The following is a 20444-nucleotide window of genomic DNA, read 5'->3' on the forward strand; positions in this document are numbered from 1 at the left end:
GGGGCGTAGACTTGGACTACTGTGATATTGAATGGTTTGCCTTGGTTTCTCTTACCTTGGACGTGGGAATCTGATTAGTAAAATGGAAAGGAGAAACAAGTTCCCCTGGAGCAGCCATGGCCTCTGCCCTATGCCGTTCTTTCTTCAATCTTTCTGCCTTCAAGCCATGCATTATCTATTCTAGTTTCCAGAGTAGAGCACAGGCTGAACAAGATAAGGAAATTGGATATCTATAACTCTTCCTAAATCCACATTAAAGAAAAAAAAATCCTCAGGAACTAATGCCTACTTTGACTAAGGTCTCAAAATAAGAGACACAAGGAACCGTGACTAGGATTATTCACAGGAATTATCTAATTAGAAGATTACCAAATTATCACTAATTACTACCTGAATGCTGAATGCCTCTGCAAAGTTATCTAATATTAGAAGAGCTACCCTGGGACACAACTTTAAAAGGCTGTTTATTTTAACTGGTATATAAACTTGAACCAGGGTATAAAAGCATTACAAGGCAGAATGTTGCACTGGTGGGTAAAACTAGAAATCTACAATTCCACTAGAGGAATGGTTAAATAAATTATTACATATGCATACCACAATACTACTACAGTCTTGGTTTTATAAATTAAAAAAATACAGACACGTGTGTATATTTGTGCATGTGGGTGACTTATAGAAAATCACCAGGAACGGGGTTTAGGAGATGGGCAGAATGGGAAAGCTCATTTTAGTTTTCTTTTATATACTTCAATACTGCCTGAATTTATTGCAATGTTCTTATTTTATAAAATTATTAGATACTATCCTTCTCACCTTTATGCTAAACAATTTGGATGAACATTTTTGTTTATATGAGTTGCAAGACAAACTCAGATCGATAAACTTACTTAGAACAAGGTACTGAAGTAACTAGCAAATAATGAGTTATTTCTACATCTGAGGAAATTGTAGCCAAATATATTGATTTTTGCCTGGATTGATACTGAACTCCTTTCAATCTTCAACTCAGAGTGCTCCATTTCAGCACCTTCTAGGTCCCAGGTGTTGGTAAGAACCAAGTCACCAGAGCAACAAAAAGTGCTGTCTTGCCTCACAATTTCCACTTGCAATTCCTACTTTCATTTCATCCACTGTCACAGAAAGTGAAAGTGCAAGTCACTCAGTCGTGTCTGACTCCAAGCGATCCCATGGACTATTCAGTCCATGGAATTCTCCAGGCCAGAATACTGGAGTGGGTAGTCTTGCCCTTCTCCAGGGAATCTTCCCAACTCAGGGATCAAACCCACGTCTCTTGCATTGCAGGCGGATTCTTTACCAACTGAGCCACTGTCACAGAAAGGGAATGACTAACTTGAGGACAGAGACAAGGATTTGGCTTGAATTCAATGTGAATGGTCTTAGGTTCAATATTCCTTGATGGAATCAGGGCTCCTTTTGTCTAACAGCATCTGTTACATAGATGAAAGAGAGTTCCAATTCTGTTCACTACATCTTACTCTTGTGAGCTAGAGCTTTCACCATCCTCACCAAAAAGGAACAGTCAAAATCATTTGGATGTGAAAGACAACACAGTAATCACCACTTGCCTCAAAATCCAACTTGTATTTCACCCCAAAATAGTAGCCTTCTCACTGGAAAGAGAATTGGCTACTGTTTAATTTGCCCGATTTGGGTTTCGGTAACAATTTTCAGAAACAGCCATTAATTCTGGTAGAAAAAAATTAAGCTGAGCAAGTCAGAGTAAAAAGTATTTGCATATTCTTTCATTGAAGGAAATGTATTCCCAATACAACACTATTGTTTTTTACAAGTACACTGGAAGGTTGAGCCAGGATCTGATGAATCTGCTGTGAAGCCCTGGTATCTGACCGTCACAGAAAATGACAACCGAGACTACTTTTCTTAGGGATTTTCCTGAACAGGGATATAGTTTGGTGTTGGGAGTAATGTAGAGTGTAATGGCCATGAAGTTGCAACAGGGTCAGATTCAGTTCAGTTCAGTCACTCAGTCGTGTCCAACTTTTTGTGACCCCATGGACCGCAGCATACCAGGCCTCCCTGTCCATCATCAACTCCCGGAGTTTACTCAAACTCATGCCCATTGAGTCGGTGATGCCATCCAACAATCTCATCCTCTGTTGCCCCCTTCTCCTCCTGCCTTGAATCTTTCCCAGCATCAGGGTCTTTTCAAATGAATCAGCTCTTCCCATCAGGTCCAAAGTATTGGAGTTTCAGCTTCAGCATCAGTCCTTCTAATGAATATTCAGGATTGATTTCCTTTAGGATTGACTGGTTGGATCTCCTTGCAGTCCAAGGTGTTGTAGACACGTGTTCCGGGAAACAGACTCACTTAGAAGGATGATGCAGATAGTGGAGTGCAGTTTATTACACTGGAGGGCCCAAGGCAGAGTCTCCTCTTAGCCAAGGACCCCAACCAGTTTTCGTGAAAACCTTATATACCCTAAGTGTACGTGCCCAAACCCACCTCCCAAATTCCCTGAAACTAGTCTGAACAAAGGAAGAGAAAGATGCAATCAAAGTTAACCCATGATTCATATGCCTTAAGCCTAGGTAGTTAACAGTGGACAATTATCAACGGGTCTGTGGTCATACCTCAATGAGCATAATAGAATTTATGATTCTACCTGGTTACACAGATAATTAGGGTATTCTTTTAGGCAATGGAGAGTCTAGGTATGAGCCCTGGGGTTCTTCTATCCAGGAGGTCTGGTTTTCCAGTTGGTATGTCGTTTCCAGTGATACTGGGCATATAGCTCAAAGTCCACAGTCCAGGCCAAGATGGAGTCCTGCTTTCAAGACGGAGCCTGTTCTGTCTGTTTCCTCCTACAAAGGGACTCTCAAGAGTTTTCTCCAACACCACAGTTCAAAAGCATCAGTTCTTTGGTACTCAGCTTTCTTTATAGTCCAACTCTCACATCCATACATGACTACTGGAAAAACCATAGCCCTGACTAGATGGACTTTTAAGAAATGCTAATTTCCCTTGTTTTTTCTTATTAAGATGTATTTTTTCATTTTTTTAAGCTCATACTATGTGCCGAGCATTAGAAACATATGGAAAGCAAAGACAATTTACGTGTTCATTAAAAAGATCTGAAAAATGAATACAATTTAACCACTCATCATTCAAATCATTTCTAGAAAAAGCAGTTGCTGATTAACAATGTTGTAAACGTCTTTCCAGTCTTTCCTGAATATACATCTTTTATTAACAATTGGAATGCTGTATTTTGTTTAGAATCCTACTTTTTAAACCATATGATATGCACTTGACAACATAAATTCTTCAATAGCAAGGTATTTAAATAGCAGCATATCTCATTGTTACTGATTTATTCATTTCCCTTATCATGTCTCACTACTGAACGTTACACTCTTCTACACATATATGTGCTTGTCCCTGATTCGGGATTAGCATTTCATAACCTGACCGTGGTGAAACTTCATGGCCATTACCACCTACTTAACTCCAAAAGTGAAGTGGCTCAGTCGTGTCTGACTCTTTGCAACCCCGTGGACTGTAGCCCATCAGGCTCCTTCGTCCATGGGATTCATCAGACAAGAATACTGGAGTGGGTTGCCATTTCCTTCTCCAGGGGATCTTCCCAACCCAGGGACCGAACCCAGGTCTCCCACATTGCAGGCAGATGCTTTAACCTCTGAGCCACCAGGGAAGCCCACTTAACTCCAAAATCAAGGTAAATATTAAGAGATTCAAGATTATATGACAGGAGCCTCTTCACATGTTAAAAACTTTTCCAGTAGTCTTTCCAAATTTCCTAATCATTCATCAGGCAATAAATAGAATGAAAAAAACAGGGGGTTTTTTGGCCACAGTTGCATGGTTTGCGGGATATTAGTTCCCTGACCACGTATTGAACCTGGGCCCACTGCAGTGAAAGCGCTGAGTCCTAACCACTGGACCGTCAGGAAATTCCCTAGAATTAATTCAAAATACATAACTAATTCCATATGAATAATTAATTGACCATAACGACTCCATAATTACATAATAGTGATAATAGTTTCATAATTAATTCCATAGCAAGCTTCCACACATTTCCTTAATCCCCACCTCGGGCACTGTATCTTTGGCTCGAAAATCTCCCTTTAGTTTACAAATAGTCCCTCCAATGCTTGTCCATAACTTTTTAGAAACAATTCTCTCCCCACTCGCGCTCGCGGTTCTAATTTCACCCACAGCTACACTTCCTTTGCTTTGCAACGCAACGCTCTCCATCCGCTACCATCCGCTGGCTCCCGACCGCCCCCGCCCCCTGCCCCCTGCCCCACCCGCTCCCGATTAAACAAGCCTCCGAGGACCCCTCCCTCTGGATACCCTAGCCCAGGGACCTGCTCACGCACCCAGATGCAGGAGCTCGTTCACGATGGCCTTCCCGATGCCCGTGCCCCCACCGGTGACGATGGCCACCTGGTGCTGCAGCAAGCCTGGTGCTAAGCAGCTTTTGCCCTTAACCCAACAATTCATGGCCGTAACGCGTTTGAGCAATGGAGAGCAGGGCAAGCTAAGCCACCGAGGTCACGCCCACGTGACCTCCAGGGCCCCGCCCCGAACACGCTCAGTGGCCCACGTCGCCCCGCCCCCTCACCGTCGCCCCGCCCCTCTCCGTCACCCCGCCGCACCCCAATCACCAACCTGGCACGCCCGCCGCAGTGGCTCTCCGTCCCTCCAGTGCAGAACAGTTCCCCAGCGGCTGCATCCTAACGTTCAGCGCTCTCCGCCTGCCCAGGTCCCCAGCACATGTAGGTGAGACTCCATGTTCCTTGTGTGTGTGTTTTATTTCGATGCTGTTGGGGAAGGGAAGAAGTGGCGCTGTGCTCTATTTTGAAAATTTTAATCCTCAGTGGTATACCTCTCACGGTTTTAATAAAAATTAAATCTCCAGTGCATCTGGGAAAAGAGGCTGCAGCTCGGGAGCCTTGCTCCGCCCTCCCGTGGAGGGCGTGGTGTCGAGAGCGATGCTCTGGCTCCAGCTGCTTTGTGCAGCTGGCTGGAAAGGAAAAGGGCAGCCTTAGCCGAGGGGGAGAAAATCCTGCTTCATCCTCCGGAAGGGATGGAAACAAAAGGGGGAGGGGGCGGAATACAATTGTAATTGTCCAGAGACCAAGATAATAAATGATTTTTAAAAGACACAATCCCGCCTCCACCTTATCTACCTCTCCTCACCCAGAAATGAAGGGAAGAAGGACTCTTTGAGGTTTGATTTGCGGTTTGATCCATTTCAGCTGGGCTGCATAAAATTGATGAGTCCAAAAGAAGATCTTTTTTTTTTTTTTGAAAGGTGTATGCTTCCTGCAAGAAGGCGTCTGTAGGTGTGTGTTTGAGATCCTACCCTCTAGTTCATTTCTTATGCAGGGGAGCCTGCCTATTGAGGATGGGGGAGATTCCTCATCCGTGTTTTGGTGCCCATTAACAGTGATTCCCTATTCAAATTCTCCATCTTGCTTTGTGCTGTCTGCCCACCAGAGTGCAATTACACTAGCCTCAGGAGACTTTGCCTAAGAAAGTGGCAGATCTAGGCACTATGGCAGGTGCTGTGATCCTAATCGTCCATGCAGGATGCTGTTTCTAAGTCTGTAGGAGGGGGGACCCTCCAGGGCTTGAGAGTGGACTCTTGTCTAACACTCACAAAAGTATTGTCCAAGGAGACACGCATGCTGACAAAGCAAGAGACTATTGGTAGGGGACATCTGGGCATGGGGGTGGGGGTAGCTGCAGGGTCAGGAACCCAGGAGAACTGCTCTGCCAAGTGGCTCTCAGTCTTGGGTTTTATGCTAGCAGGGTTAGTTTCTGGTTTGTCTTTGGCCATTCTGGTTCAGGGTCCTTCCTGGTGGCTTGCGCATCACTCAGCCAAGATGGATTCCAGCAAGAAGCAATCTGGGAGGTTGGTAAGACATGTTGCCTGGCATCTCCTCTCTCCTTTTGACCTTTCCCAAATTTTTCTGGTGGGCAATAGCTTGTTAGTTACACGTTCCTTACCAGGATCTCCTGTTGTAAGGTAACTCATGCAAGTGGTTACTATTGTGCCTAGCCAGGGTGGGCAGTTTCAGTCAGTGGTTCCCCTAACAAGAATACTGTATTTCCCCCTGCGAGGTATTAAAGTAATGTAAAAGCAAACAAATGCCATCATTCTTTTGTTGGGTCCACCACCGAATTATTCAGAGTGAATTGGAAATGGATCTGGTTGAGAGTGGAATCAGACATCACTTCCTCCCTGTTCCTCCATCCCCCTGCCCTCCTCTAACCTCTTTTGAGAAGAACTTACTCCCTATCTTTGTTTTGCTGACAGATTCCAAGCTATGCTCCTTAAAGAAGGGAAGATACCTCTTCCGCTTCTCATTTGCTGATTAGTTTATGGAGGGACCACTTCTACTGGTCACCTCTCAGTTCTGAGAGGTTTCTTATTCCAGAAAATTTGAGGCCTTCTTTCAATGATAACGTTGATTGAAGATGTGATTAAATGTGGTTTGTGACCTGGCCTGGCTCCTGGATTCACGGAGCTCCGCCAGGGTGGTTCTGCATGGACCTGGCTGTACTGCAGCCACTCTGTGTGTGTGGCGGCTCACTGGCCTCCGAGAGGCATTCTGTGGTCCTCCAGTGAAAAAGTGACTGACTGGGCAGGCTTCAAGCCAGTTTTGCTTGCTGAGGATGACCAGAAGCCGTTTTGCAGGCTCAAGGAAGTTGCACTATGAGCAGACAGAAAGCTCTTTTTCACAGTCCAAAGAGAGGCTCTGATTTAGGGAGATGTGGAATCTTTTTGAGAGATCTTTTTTTAAAAAGACCTGTTCTAGAGAATAACATGGAAACTTACACGACCATATGTAAAATAGATAGCCAATGGGAATTTGCTCTGTGGGGAACTCAAACTGGGGGCTCTGTAACAAACTAGAGGGGTGGGTTGAGGAGGGAGATGGGAGGGAGGTTCGGGAGAGAGAGACATGAGTGTACCTATGGCTGATTCTTGTTGGTGTTTGACAGAGAACCACAAAATTCTGTAAAGCAATTATCCTTTAATTAAAAAAAGAAAGAAGCAAAAATAAATAAAACCCATAAAAATAATTCCTTTGTTCCATGATCAAGTGTTTCTAGATAGATTTCACTTTGGGAAGTTAAAAAAAAAAAAGACCTGTCCTCTCTGCCCCTGCCTCTGACTTCAGTCAGTGTTTGAATGTCCACAAACCACCAACAGGCCTGGAGACCCAGCAACAGCTCTGCCTTTGGGAGGCTCTTTGTTTCCAGGTTTTAACTCGGATTGAGCCCTCTTTTCTCAGGGCATCCACGCCCTGCTGCATTGACTGCTCCTTTGGCTGAATCAAAGACCGCCTGGTGCTCTGCATCACTGCCCGCTTTGTCCTGGGGAAAAAGGCTTCACCGTGGCCATGATCCTCCCACCCTCCAGCTTTGTCATAGCCTGTTAGCACTCCCTCCGTTCATCTTCTGAGATTCTCTTGCTAGTCATCCATCTTCCCACTCCCCCCACCCCACCCCATCTGCCTAGTATCTTCATTCTCTCCCCTCCACAAAGCAGCTGCTGGCTCAGACTGACAGGGGCCTGTGGGATTCTCAACACTGAGACAGAGTCTCAGTGCTGAAGGAGTATTAGTGGGGCATATCTAGCTCTGCCCTGCCTTGATGTAAAAGCAGTCCAGAGCCAACTTCTATAAGTAAGATTCTTAAAATGTGTTAGTTGCTCAGGTCATGTCTGACTCTTTGTGATCCATGGACTGTAGCCACCAGGCTCCTCTGTCTATGGAATTCTCCAGGCAAGAATACTGGAGTGGGTATCCATTTCCTTCTCCAGGCGATCTTCCCAACCCAAGGATCAAACCTGGGTGTCCTGCATTGCAGGCAGATTCTTTACCATCTGAGCCACCAGGGAAGCCAGTTCACAATATCCATCCAATATTTATTGAACACCTTTCATGTGCCAGATACTGTTCCAGACATGAAAGATACAGTACAATGGACAAGACGGTTAGGTGTGCTGAACTGAGAGCGTTTATGTTTTAGGATAGGTTGGGAGTTGAGGATGGAAGGGGCATGTGTGCCATAAGAAGTAAAAAAATAAGCAAATGAAAGATCAGACAGTAAAGATCATATCTTATAGCTCTTACAGTGAAAAGATGCTCAGGCTGCTTATAAACAACTAGCTTCATTACCAGGAGCTATTTCCTCTACAGACATTACATTTGTGAGCGTATCTCTCTGAGAGGGCCTACTAGTCATTTTCAGTGGTGAAATGGCAAACATTTCATCTCTTAGTTGGCCTAGTACATCTAATGGTGTTAAGCTGAGATGCTAACCAGAGAGCTTGGTCACCCCAGACAGGTGACGCATAGCTGTTTGAGTGACAGATCCACAGGTAAGAAAACTGGAAGAACAGCAGGCTGCAGCACGGCACAGTTCACTGTTGTTTTTGTTGTTGTTCAGTTGCTAAGTCGTGTCTCACTCTTTGCCATCCCACAGACTGTAGCATGCCAGGTCTCCCTGTCCCTCACTATCTCCCAGAGTTTGCCCAAGTTCATGTCCATTGAATTTGTGACGCTAGCCAACCATCTCTTATTTTACCAGCCTCTTCTTTTGCCTTCAATATTTCCCAGCATCAGGATCTTTTCCAATAAGAAATAGTCGTAAATGAACTTGAAAATGATGATACTTTACCCACCTGGCCCCCGTTCAGATTCCTTGGAGAAGGAAGATGTGTTAATTTCAGTGAAGGTACAAAAAGTCAATTCCTGATTATACTTAATTAAACCAGTGGAGCAGAGCACCCTAATTTGGAAGCTTTGTAAATCAGAGATGGCAAAATGGCAGCCTGTTTATGATTTGTTTTGGTTGTTTGTCCCCATGGTAATTTACTTAAATTTAGACTAATTGCAACAATTAAAATCACAAACTTCCACATGCAATTTCAGACAACTCCTACTAAATGGACCTGAACTTGTCTGTGAAAGCAGTTGGCTGAATACTGGGCTTGGTGGGAAGAAGAGAACAGTAACTTCCTATTTCAGATTAGACCTGAGCTCTTATATTTTCCATAGCCCCCACCACTCCTTGTGTCCAGATGCTAAGTCTTGGTATCATTGGCACTTGTTAGCTTTTTTCCAGCCACACTTCATCCATGTATGTTACTTGCTTCCCTGCAGTTAATCTAAGAGCAGAGCCTTCAAAGCTTAGTGGCCTCTCCCACCCACCAAGTCCAGAGGTTCTGCTGAGGATCTGGATGGGTTTAGAGAAAGCATTGGATCAGTTCTGCTTCAGTGACTACCTGGCAGCAAAGAATTGTGAACAGACTCCAGGAAAATCGTGCCCAATGGTAAGAAGTCCATGAAGCACCAGTGTTCCACCACTGTCGAGGTGGGGTTAGTGACCAAGTGACTGATTGATTGGATGGGAGTAAAGACCAGACGTGTGCTGATGACCCAGCCCTACAAAGGCACTATACCTGGGTAGATAAGTTCATTTTGTGGTCTTGTGAGTCTTTGGTTGTTTATTGACTGCTTCAGAGCTATTGACTTTCTTTTAATAAAACTCTGGAGGAGTGCATAGGCAGCTAGAGTGATTGAAGCATTGGGGGTATATGTGAAGGAGATGGTGTAGGCTAGGATGGCAGGACAGAGAGGGGCCAGATCCACAGGTCTTTAGGCCACAGGACAAGTTTAAATTTCATTTTATACCAATGGGAAGTCACTGGAGGATTTTAAACAGAAGATGGCCTGATTTTATGTATGTGTTTAAAAGACCTTTCTAACTGCTAAGTGGAGAATTGATTGCAAGACAGCAAGAATAGAAGCCAGAAGATAAGGAGCATTTTTAGAACCGTAGTAAGAGATGATGGCCTCATAGACCACAGTGGTACCAATGAAGATGGGAAAAAGTTGTGGATGCATTTAAGAATTACTTGGAGAATTTCTTTCAAAGATGGCTTAAAATCAGTAGTTTATGCTTTAAGTTCCAGAGTTTGAGTAGTATATGCTTTAAAACCTATTCCCCCTACCTCAGAATGACTGAGGATTCAGAGCTCATGGTGGATTGAGGTTAACAGTCTGCAGTATCACATTCATTCATAATCTTTGGACTAGGGATGGTGGTGGATGGGCGAAGCCTACCATGCAGGAAAAAGAGCAGAATCCTGTCTCTTCTCTTAATTCTATTATTTGAAACCTTGGAAAAAAGAGAATTTTTTTCCTGCTTTATCTCTTCAGTTCAGTTCAGTCGCTCAGTTGTGTCCAACTCTGCGACCCTATGGACTGCAGCACGCCAGGCCTCCCTGTCCATCACCAACTCCTGGAGCTTACTCAAACTCATGTCTGTTGAGTCAGTGATGCCATCCAACCATCTCATCCTGTCGTCCCCTTCTCCTCCCACCTTCAGTCTTTCCAACCATCAGAGTCTTTTCAAATGAGTCAGTTCTTCGGATTAGGTGACCAAAGTATTAGAGTTTCAGCATCAGCATCAGTCTTCCAGTGAATATTCAGGACTGATTTCCTTTAGGATTGACTGGTTGGATCTCCTTGCAATCCAAGGAACTCTTAAGAGTGTTCTCCAACAGTTTAAAACATCAATTCTTCGGTGCTCAGCTTTCTTTATAACCCAACTCTCACATCCATACGTGACTACTGGAAAAACCATAGCTTTGACTAGATGGACCTTTGTTGGCAAAGTAATGTCTCTGCTTTTTAATATGCTGTCTAGATTGATCATAGCTTTTCTTCCAAGGAGCAAGGGTCTTTTAAGTTCATGGCTGCAGTCACTATATGCAGTGATTTTGGAGCCCCCAAAAATAAAGTCTTTCACTTTTTCCATTGTCTCTCCTTCTATTTGCCATGAAGTGATGGGACCGGATGCCATGATCTTAGTTTTCTGAATGTTGAGTTTTAAGCCAACTTTTTCACTCTCCTCTTTCACTTTCATCAAGAGGCTCTTTAATTCTTCTTTGCTTTAACTATAAGGGTGGTGTCATCTGCATATCTGAGATTATTGATATTTTCCCCTGTAATCTTGATTCCAGCTTGTGCTTCATCCAGCCTGGCGTTTCACGTGATGTATTCTGCATATAAGTTAAATAAGCAGGGTGACAATATACAGCCTTGATGTACTCCTTTCTCAATTTGGAACCAGTCTGTTGTCCCATGTCCAGTTCTAACTGTTGCTTCTTGACCTGCATACAAGTTTCTCAGGAGGCAGATCAGGTGGTCTGGTATTACCATCTCTTTGAGAATTTTCCACAGTTTATTGTGATCCACACAGTCAAAGGCTTTGGCATATTTAATAAAGCAGAAATAGAGGTTTTTCTGGAACTCTCTTGCTTTTTCGATGATCCACCAGATGTAACTGTTTCAGCATGTATCTCTTACGTATAAGGACTCTCTCTTTGAAAAAAGATGATCACAATATCATGTGTGTGTGTTCAGTTGCTCACAATATCATGTGTGTGTGTTCAGTTGCTCAGTCGTTATCTGACTCTTTGTGGTCCCATGGACTGTAGTCCACCAGGATCCTCAGTCCATGGAATCTTCTAGGCAAAAATAATCGAGTGAGTTGCCATTTCCTATGCCTGGGGATCTCCCTAACCCAAGGACTGAACCCCACTTGTGGTGACTCCTGAAATGATATCTAATGTTTTTAAATAATATGAGGAAATGAAACAAAATTGGCTACTGGTATTTTGCTTATTGTTGAAATTGGGTGAGAGGTACAGTGAAGGTTCATTCAAATTATTCTTTTTGCTTCTGTAAAGGTTTGCCACTTTCCCTAATAAAAATTTTCTCCTTTTACATATTTGAAACTTTCCATAATATTAGGTTGCAAAAATAATTGCGTTTGGTGCCAAAGTGATTGAAATGCAAAAGTAATTGTGGTTGGTGCAAAAGTAAGTGCAGTTCAAAAGTAATTGTGATTGATAGAAAAGTAATAGTAATTGCAGTTGATGCAAAATTAATTGAGGTTGGTGCAATAGTAATTGTTGTTGGTGCAAAAGTAATAGAGGTTAAAAAGTAATTGTGGTTGGTGAAAAAAAGGGAAAGTGATAGTCGCTCAATCATGTCCGACTCTTTGTGTTCCCATGAACTGTAGCTTGCCAGACTCCTCTGTCCATGGAATTCTCCAGGCTAGAATCCTGGAGTGGGTTGCCATTCCTTTCTCCAGGGAATCTTCCTGACCCAGGGATCAAACCCACATCTCTTGCACCTCCTGCATAAGTCAACCGCAATTACTTTTGAACCTCAATTACTTTTGCACCAACCCCATGTAATAACAATTTTGTTAAGAAGAATTTTTTAAATGCCACTAACTGGATACTTGCTAATTGGCACCTCTTTAGCAATAGCACTCAAAACACTACTTTCCTCTTTATGACTCATGTGCCAAGAACACAGGCCGATCTGTTTTTTCTTTAAAAGATGTTGTATAGACTCTCCTCTCTCCCACTTTTTACCTGAAGAATAGAAGAGGAGAGAAAGTGATAAGAGTGAAATGTTTGCATTCTTTCCACTGGTCTTCAAAAGGTGCTAGAACAGACCCCAACAATTCTGGGATCTTGGGCTAACAAGAAACCAGGAGACGAGTGTCTTCTTTATAGAATACCAGGGAAGGCATGGTTGGTGAAGTGGTGCCAGTGTTGAGTGGCACTACTTGCTCAAAGTTGCATTCAACCATTTGAGTATAGTTGTAATGTCTGGCTTAATAGCTAGAAGCCTGGAATGCTAGTCCCAGCCATGGGAATCTCCATCTATGGTGCAAGGAAGAATGGTCCTTAACCTGTCTGTAAGGCTTCTTCACCCAACTTCTTTATACTTGGCATTCCCCAGCTAGATTGATGGGTTTTACATAATACATGCAACTCAAAATATAGCAACACAAATAAAATTTTATTCATGATTCATTATTGTAAACATATGTCCATATTACTCTCGAAATAAAGTTTTGTGAGAAATAAATGGAGGGGAAGGTGTCTGCCAAGTTGAGGACCATTTCCTAAACCCTTCTCCATCTCTATTCCTTCCCTGTTGATGACTTTGTTTCCCTATCTTTCAAGTGCAACTCATCACTGGAACGCCTTTGCATCAGCTGCACCCTGGAAGAAGCTCTGTGATGTTGTGGGTCACGAGTTTGCTCTGGCAGATTGAACTCTTGACAAGGAACAGCTAGATTTGAAGACGAGGATGGAAGAGCCAGCACCGGGGGAAGGCCAGAGTCAGCTCCCAAGCCCCCACCACAGCTCCCTGAGGAAAGCCATGGCGGCTGCTCTGGTCCTCGATGGGGAATCCACCATGGGGCGCAGGAAAAAGAAGAGGAAAGAGTCCCGCCCAGAATCTATCATCATCTACCGGTCAGAGAGTGAGACACTGGATGAGGAGCCTGGGGAGTCAGAAGGTGGGGATCAGCCTAAAGAGGAGGAGGGAGATGATTTCCTAGACTGTCCTATGGATGATGGTGAGTCTCTCTGGGGTCACCTGCTTAAAGCCACAGGGAGGAGGCCCAGTGAGGATCTTCCAGAAGCCAGACCTGACCTACTGCTTACTGATACATTTCTTCTCACGATGTTGCAGTCTTCATCCAACAAGTCAACAGTATTTACTGAGGATTTATTGTGGTTCTCTTCTAGGTAATATGGAGGAAAACTCTACTTTTTTTGAAATTCCTAGTATAATAGAAGAGACCAATTTATACACAAAAATTAGTAATAAAAGCCAACCAGGCTAACTATTTAATGCATGTAGTTGACGTTCATAATAATCAGGAAAATGTGAATTATAACATCATGAATTATAATTTTCCTTCACTATATAATATTCACTTCCTATATGGATGGCAAAAAAATTAGGTAAAAGATATTAACATCAACGTGAAGAAATGGATATACTCTCATATACCTCATGTGGAAAAGGTATCTGCTTTTGGGAAATATGTCAATATCTATTAAATTCAAAATATGCATAGCTTATGTCCTAGAAATTCTCAGTATCTACCACATGCACATGTGGATAAGGAAGCAGTTATAAAAATGTTTGTTGCTGCTAAGGAGACTTCAGGACGTCTATATTAAGTGTCATTATGCAGCAATAGACGGACGTGGTAGATCTATCTGTGTGTATGGGTCATCCCCAAGACATATGCCCATGGTGAATGGGATGAGCCGAGTCACTGCTCTCATGCCATTTACCTTCCAGTCAGGCGAAGACCGATAGCAAACAACTCAGCAAACAAAAGATGATTTCAAAAGATAATAAAAGGTAACAGTGGTACAGGGTCCAAAGACAGTAAACCTCCGTGACAGGGAGGAAGGTGACCAAGTGAGGGAAGCGGGGGAGGGCTAGACCGCACAGCCTCTCAGAGGAAGGGACATTTGCTCTTGAGGTGGCCCCATTCTGTCCCTCATCCAGCCAGGGGCTAGAAGTCCACAGGGCCTTGGGGAGCTGCCGACCAAAAGCCTTCACGTACTAAGGACCATGGATGCTTTACTTTCACGACCTGCAGCCTCACTCCCAGGCCTGCCAGAGAGTGGCTGTTTGGTGGGGGTGGGAGTGATGCTGCTGGTGGTGGGGATAGTGGTGGTGGTACTGGTGGAGCATCGGTGCTGGGGAATGTGTATGCGGTGTGCATGTGTGTATGTGTGGTGCCTGTGTGTGTACACAACTTGGATATGAAGGCTGGGATGTCAACCAGTTTATGAAGAGGCCTCTCTCAGAAGTATGGGGGTAGGAATAAGGAGAGAAGAGGAGTCGGCTGCCCATCAGTATAACACGAATACACGGTGCCACCTTCACACACAGTAGCTGATACTCAGTTCAGTTCAGTCTCTCTGTCATGTCTGACTCTTTGTGACCCCATGAATCGCAGCACACCAGGCCTCCCTGTCCATCACCAACTCCCAGAATTCACTCAGATTCACGTCCATCGAGTGAGTGATGCCATCCAGCCATCTCATCCTCTGTCGTCCCCTTCTCCTCCTGCCACCAATCCCTCCCAGCATCAGAGTCTTTTCCAATGAGTCAACTCTTCGCATGAGGTGGCCAAAGTACTAGAGTTTCAGCTTTAGCATCATTTCTTCCAAAGAATACCCAGGGCTGATCTCCTTCAGAATGGACTGGTTGGATCTCCTTGCAGTCCAAGGGACTCTCAAGAGTCTTCTCCAACACCACAGTTCAAAAGATCAGTTCTTCGGTGCTCAGCCTTCTTCACAGTCCAACTCTCACATCCATACATGACCACTGGAAAAACCATAGCCTTGACTAGACAGAGCTTAGTTGGCAAAGCAATGTCTCTGCTTTTGAATATGCTATCTAGGTTGGTCATAACTTTTCTTCCAAGGAGTAAACGTCTTTTAATTTCATGGCTGCAGTCACCATCTGCAGTGATTTTGGAGCCCCCCAAAATAAAGTCTGACACAGTTTCCACTGTTTCCCCATCTATTTCCCATGAAGTGATGAGACTGGATGCCATGATCTTCATTTTCTGAATGTTGAGCTTTAGGCCAACTTTTTCACTGTCCTCTTTCACTTTCATCAAGAGGCTTTTTAGTTCCTCTTCACTTTCTGCCATAAGGGTGGTGTCATCTGCATATCTGAGGTTTTTGATATTTCTGGCAATCTTGATTCCAGCTTGTGCTTCTTCCAGTCCAGCGTTTCTTATGATGCACTCTGCATAGAAGTTAAATAAGCAGGGTGACAATATACAGCCTTGATGTACTCCTTTTCCTATTTGGAACCAGTCTGTTGTTCCATGTCCAGTTTTAACTGTTGCTTCCTGACCTGCATATAGGTTTCTCAAGAGGCAGGTCAGGTGGTCTGGTATTCCCATCTCTTTCAGAATATTGCACAGTTTATTATGATCCACACAGTCAAAAGCTTTGGCATAGTCAATAAAGCAGAAATATATGTTTTTTCTGGAACTCTCTTGCTTTTTCCATGATCCAGCAGATGTTGGCTATTTGATCTCTGGTTCCTCTGCCTTTTCTAAAACCAGCTTGAACATCAGGAAGTTCACGGTTCACGTATTGCTGAAGCCTGGCTTGGAGAATTTTGAGCATTACTTTACTAACATGTGAGATGAGTGCAATTGTGCGGCAGTTTGAGCATTCTTTGGCATTGCCTTTCTTTGGGATTGGAATGAAAACGGACCTTTTCCATTCCTGGGGCCACTGCTGAGTTTTTAAAATTTGCTGACATGTTGAGTGCAGCACTTTCACAGCATCATCTTTCAGGATTTGAAAGAGCTCAACTGGAATTCCATCACCTCCATTAGCTTTGTTCGTAGTGATGCTTTCTAAGGCCCACTTGACTTCACCTTCCAGGATGTCTGGCTCTAGATGAGTGATCACACCATCATGATTATCCGCGTTGTGAAGATCTTTTATGTACAGTTCTTCTGTGTATTCTTGCCACCTCTTCTTAATATCTTCCGCTTCTGTGAGGTCCATAACATTTCTGTCCTTTATCGAGCCCATCTTTCCATGAAATATTTCCTTGGTATCTCTAATTTTCTTGAAGAGATCTCTAGTCTTTCCCATTCTGTTGTTTTCCTCTATTTCTTTGCATTGATCGCTGAAGAAAGGCTTTCTTATCTCTTCTTGCTATTCTTTGGAATTCTGCATTCAGATGCTTATATCTTTCCTTTTCTCCTTGGCTTTTCGCTTCTCTTCTTTTCACAGCTATTTGTAAGGCCTCCCCAGACAGCCATTTTGCTTTTTTGCAGTGTTTTCACAGCACTTACAAACCAGAAATACGATCATGCTGAAGAAGCACCTCTGGTAGAGTTCTTACTCCCTTCCATATTGTAGACATAATAGAAGCCCAGAGAAGTAGAGATAATAAAAAACAAGCTTAACCTGCTTCACAGTCGTAGCAGGGCCCTGGCAGGAGAGTTGATCACGGGAATACTCTACCTTCCCTCGAGGGAAACTCTGCTGTGAAATCACTGACTTCGTATGCTGTCAGGGACCAGAATAAAAGACCTTCTTGTATTCGGCTCCAGTCTCAGAGGCCAACACTGATGAAATGTCTGTTCTTCTGATCTTGACTTTCGCCTCTTTGTCCCCTGCAGGTGTGTGGAACGTGCCTGTGGACAGCCGCTATGTCACATTAACTGGGACCATCACCCGAGGAAAGAAAAAGGGGCAGATGGTAGACATCCATGTCACATTGACAGAGAAGGAACTGCAGGAACTCACTAAGCCCAAGGCATCGTCAAGGGAAACGACGCCTGGATGCAGAAAGGCCTGCCAGCTGGGAGCAGACCGTGGGCCACACGTGGTCCTCTGGACGTTGGTCTGCCTGCCTGTGGTTTTCCTCCTCTCCTTTGTGGTCTCTTTCTACTATGGCACCATCACTTGGTACAACATCTTTCTCGTGTACAACGAGGAGAGGACCTTCTGGCACAAGATCTCCTGTTGCCCCTGCCTCATCCTCTTCTATCCAGTGCTCATCATGGCCATGGCCTCTTCCCTGGGCCTCTACGCGGCCGTGGTCCAGCTCTCATGGTCCTGGGAAGCCTGGTGGCAAGCTGCCCGGGACATGGAGAAAGGCTTCTGTGGTTGGCTATGCAGTAAGCTGGGTCTGGAAGACTGTTCTCCCTATAGCATTGTGGAGTTGCTTGAATCAGACAATATCTCAGGCAATCTGTCCAACAAGGATGCCACCCAGGAGGTAGAAACATCCACTGTCTAAATTCCCAATGACTTACTTCATTCTCTGGTCTTAGTAGCCTGTTTATCATCCTCCAATTCCAGAATACTCCTTGTTTAAATTTTTCCTTCTCTCCCCACTATACACTGTTCTTCTGGAAAATTTTAGCCCGCACTTATCTGTCCTACCATCTTGTTGGTTTCCAGGAGGGCAGGAAACAGAAAAGCAATTTGTGCCCAAATAGTCCAGGCAATGGCACCCCACTCCAGTACTCTTGCCTGGAAAACCCCAGGGATGGAGGAGCCTGGTAGGCTGCAGTCCATGGGGTCGCTAAGAGTCGGGCACGACTTGAGCGACTTCACTTTCACTTTTCACTTTCATGCATTGGAGAAGGAAATGGCAACTCACTCCAGTGTTCTTGCCTGGAGAATCCCAGGGATGGAGGAGCCTAGTGGGCTGCCGTCTGTGGGGTCGCACAGAGTCGGACAAGACTGAAGCGACTTAGCAGCAGCAGCAGCAGTCCATCTAATGGATAAACTCTTCTTTGTTCCTTACCCTAAGATAACCCTTTATCTGGGACAAGGAAGTTCAGGTGTGCAACACTTCAGGACCTTGAAGGTATTCCTGGCGCCTGGAACCCAGGTTAGTATGTGACTAAATGTGACAGGGAGAGTAAGGAGGCTCAGGGAAGACCAAATCCACTAGTAAGATAATAGATAGTGATGGAATGAAACATATAAGAAGCAGGGTTGCTACAGTGTAGCAGAATGTAAGAATTTGTGTGTATCACTTAATTTTGATTTATATCTTAAATATAATTGAAGTCCAAATATCAGTAGTTTAAACAAGACAAGTCTGTTCTTATACAGAAGTCCGGAGGCAGACCATCAGGGAAATGGATGAAGTCATCAGAGTTCCAGGCTTTCTATTTCCCAACCTTCATCACCTTTATCCTCAGCGACCAGTGCTGACTACATCTCCAGTCATCCCATCCATGTTTCAGACAGAACAGAGGACAGGGCAGAGAAGAGCACATACACTCTTCCTAAGCTAAGGAGGTTTCCCAGGAGTCCCTCTCAACACTTCTCCTATCTCATTGGCCAGGCCTTAGTCACATGGCCTCATGAGCAAAAGAGGCTGGAAAATGTAGTCTTTTGACTGGGCAGCTGTATTCTAAATATTTGGATTCTGCTAATTTAAGAGACAAGGAAAGAATGGCTATTTTGGTAGGCAAGTAAGAGTCTCTGGCTTACAGTAATAATTTAAATACATTCAGATCCCAAACTGTGAATATAGTTGTATTTATGTATGTATTTATTTATTTAAGCCTAAATCTTACACAGAGAACTTGTACATAGATACTAGCTACATATACTATGCATAAACCACACAGATATTAGCAACTCGTGTGTTGCAATTAAATATCTGTAATGCCATATGGTTTCAGGTGTTTTCAAAAGGAAGAGTGGATAGCTGAGTGCAATTGTATCATGTACAAATTGTAGTAGCATAGCTTTTTTCCAGGTAGTGAAGATGGACTGGGTGATATTTAATGTACGGATGAAGGGCTGTGAAGAGAGGCATTGCATCTGTCAGACATCCCCCCCCCATCACCCAGCCCCCTGCAGGGTCAGTAACCCTAAGCAAAAGGAGATGGACTCAGCTTTGGGTGTGTGTGTGCGCTCAGTCATGTCCAGCTCTACAACCCTATGGACCATAGCCCACCAGGCTCCTCTGTCCATGGGATTTTCCAGGCAAGAGTACTGGAGCAAGTTGCCATTTCCTCCAGGGGATCTTCCTGACCCAGGGACTGAACCTATGTCTTCTGTGTTTCCTGCACTGGCAGGCAGATTCTTTACCACTGAACCAACCACCTGGGAAGCCCCAGCTTGGGATGGTTTGACCAAACCTCACTCAAAATTTTCTGGAGTTCATCAACAAATAGAATCTTTGCTGAGAAGCTTGGGTCTTCGTGGCTACTGAGGGTATAAACCAGATGAATCCAGACTAATACAGTCTGAACTTAAAAAAATTCCTGAGGGATCCCTTTCTAATTAAAAAAAAAAAAACAAATCGTATGAGGTCATGCAGATTTTTAAAGCTTGGGTCCTTACAAGAAGAGCTGGTGTCCATGTTCTTGTTTCAGGAAGAAACTGTTGAAAGAACTGCTGTGAATCAAACCCAATGGGTCAGGTAACGCTATGCCACAGAAGGCCAGGGACATTTGTCTAATGCATGGTGCTGAATTCCACCTTCAGAGGGAAACCCACCCTTTGAAAAATAACTATCATTAGTTTGAAAAAACTCAATTCTGTCCAACATTATTGAAGATAACTTTGGTGCTGTTTGGTGGTTTTGCAGAGAGATAAGCAATTGAAGATAATAAAATCTAATTAACGTTTGTTCACTTTGTCTCTGAGTCTCTCCAACATTGCTTTGAACACTATAGTTTTCAGAAAAAGAGTGAGCATGGTGACTGTTTTATAGGTGTGTAATGGTCTTAATATGGGTCCTTAATATCTTGACTCTTCCCACCTACCACCAATTTGTGAGGCTTCTGTTTTGGTGGACTCTTCCAACAGATCACAGATTTACCTAAGCCTACATTAGGAAGTTGCAGCTTTATTTGCCACATTTTTTTCAGAGGTTAAGGAAACCAGTGGGCAAGGCCCAAAGCAGTCATGATTAGGACAAAGGTAAGATGTCCCTGCGGGATGGAGGAGGGTGGGGTTAGGGTAAGGAACAAGGGATACCTAGATAAAGTAGATGTAGCC

At 44.0% G+C, this 20444-nt stretch overlaps 2 protein-coding genes across 4 annotated transcripts in view; one reads left to right on the top strand and one right to left on the bottom strand.

The window, feature by feature from the left end:
• Positions 1 to 4528, bottom strand: part of PECR (peroxisomal trans-2-enoyl-CoA reductase) — a 44684-nt gene extending 40156 nt beyond the window's left edge. Inside the window, exon 1 of the mRNA XM_004004912.5 lies at positions 4390 to 4528. Within this exon, the coding sequence (XP_004004961.2) occupies positions 4390 to 4513 (124 nt within the window). The 5' untranslated portion in view covers positions 4514 to 4528. The remainder of the gene's footprint in view (positions 1 to 4389) is intronic.
• Positions 4529 to 4656: 128 nt separating this feature from the next.
• On the top strand, positions 4657 to 20077 carry TMEM169 (transmembrane protein 169). 3 transcript variants are annotated; one of them, XM_042244202.2, is made up of 3 exons: positions 4657 to 9362; positions 13083 to 13480; positions 17090 to 20077. In XM_042244202.2, exons 2-3 carry the CDS (start codon positions 13210 to 13212, stop codon positions 17710 to 17712), a joined length of 894 nt encoding a protein of 297 aa, XP_042100136.1. In that variant the 5' UTR covers positions 4657 to 9362; positions 13083 to 13209; the 3' UTR covers positions 17713 to 20077. The 3 variants fall into 3 exon arrangements, with proteins under 3 accessions (XP_042100136.1, XP_012001118.1, XP_014949011.1); XM_012145728.4 differs by having other exon boundaries at positions 4657 to 4792; XM_015093525.4 differs by having other exon boundaries at positions 4657 to 4788.
• The last annotated feature ends 367 nt before the right edge of the window (positions 20078 to 20444 follow it).

The sequence above is a fragment of the Ovis aries genome, chromosome 2 (genome assembly GCF_016772045.2).
Source record: "Ovis aries strain OAR_USU_Benz2616 breed Rambouillet chromosome 2, ARS-UI_Ramb_v3.0, whole genome shotgun sequence".
Taxonomy (NCBI): domain Eukaryota; kingdom Metazoa; phylum Chordata; class Mammalia; order Artiodactyla; family Bovidae; genus Ovis; species Ovis aries.

Bases quoted from the DNA above. Each gene is read 5' to 3' on its own strand.
- TMEM169 (XM_042244202.2), top strand. From the start codon at position 13,210: ATGGAAGAGCCAGCACCGGGGGAAGGCCAGAGTCAGCTCCCAAGCCCC. The intron at 13,481-17,089 runs GTGAGTCTCTCT...TGTCCCCTGCAG, and splicing joins AGACTGTCCTATGGATGATG to GTGTGTGGAACGTGCCTGTG.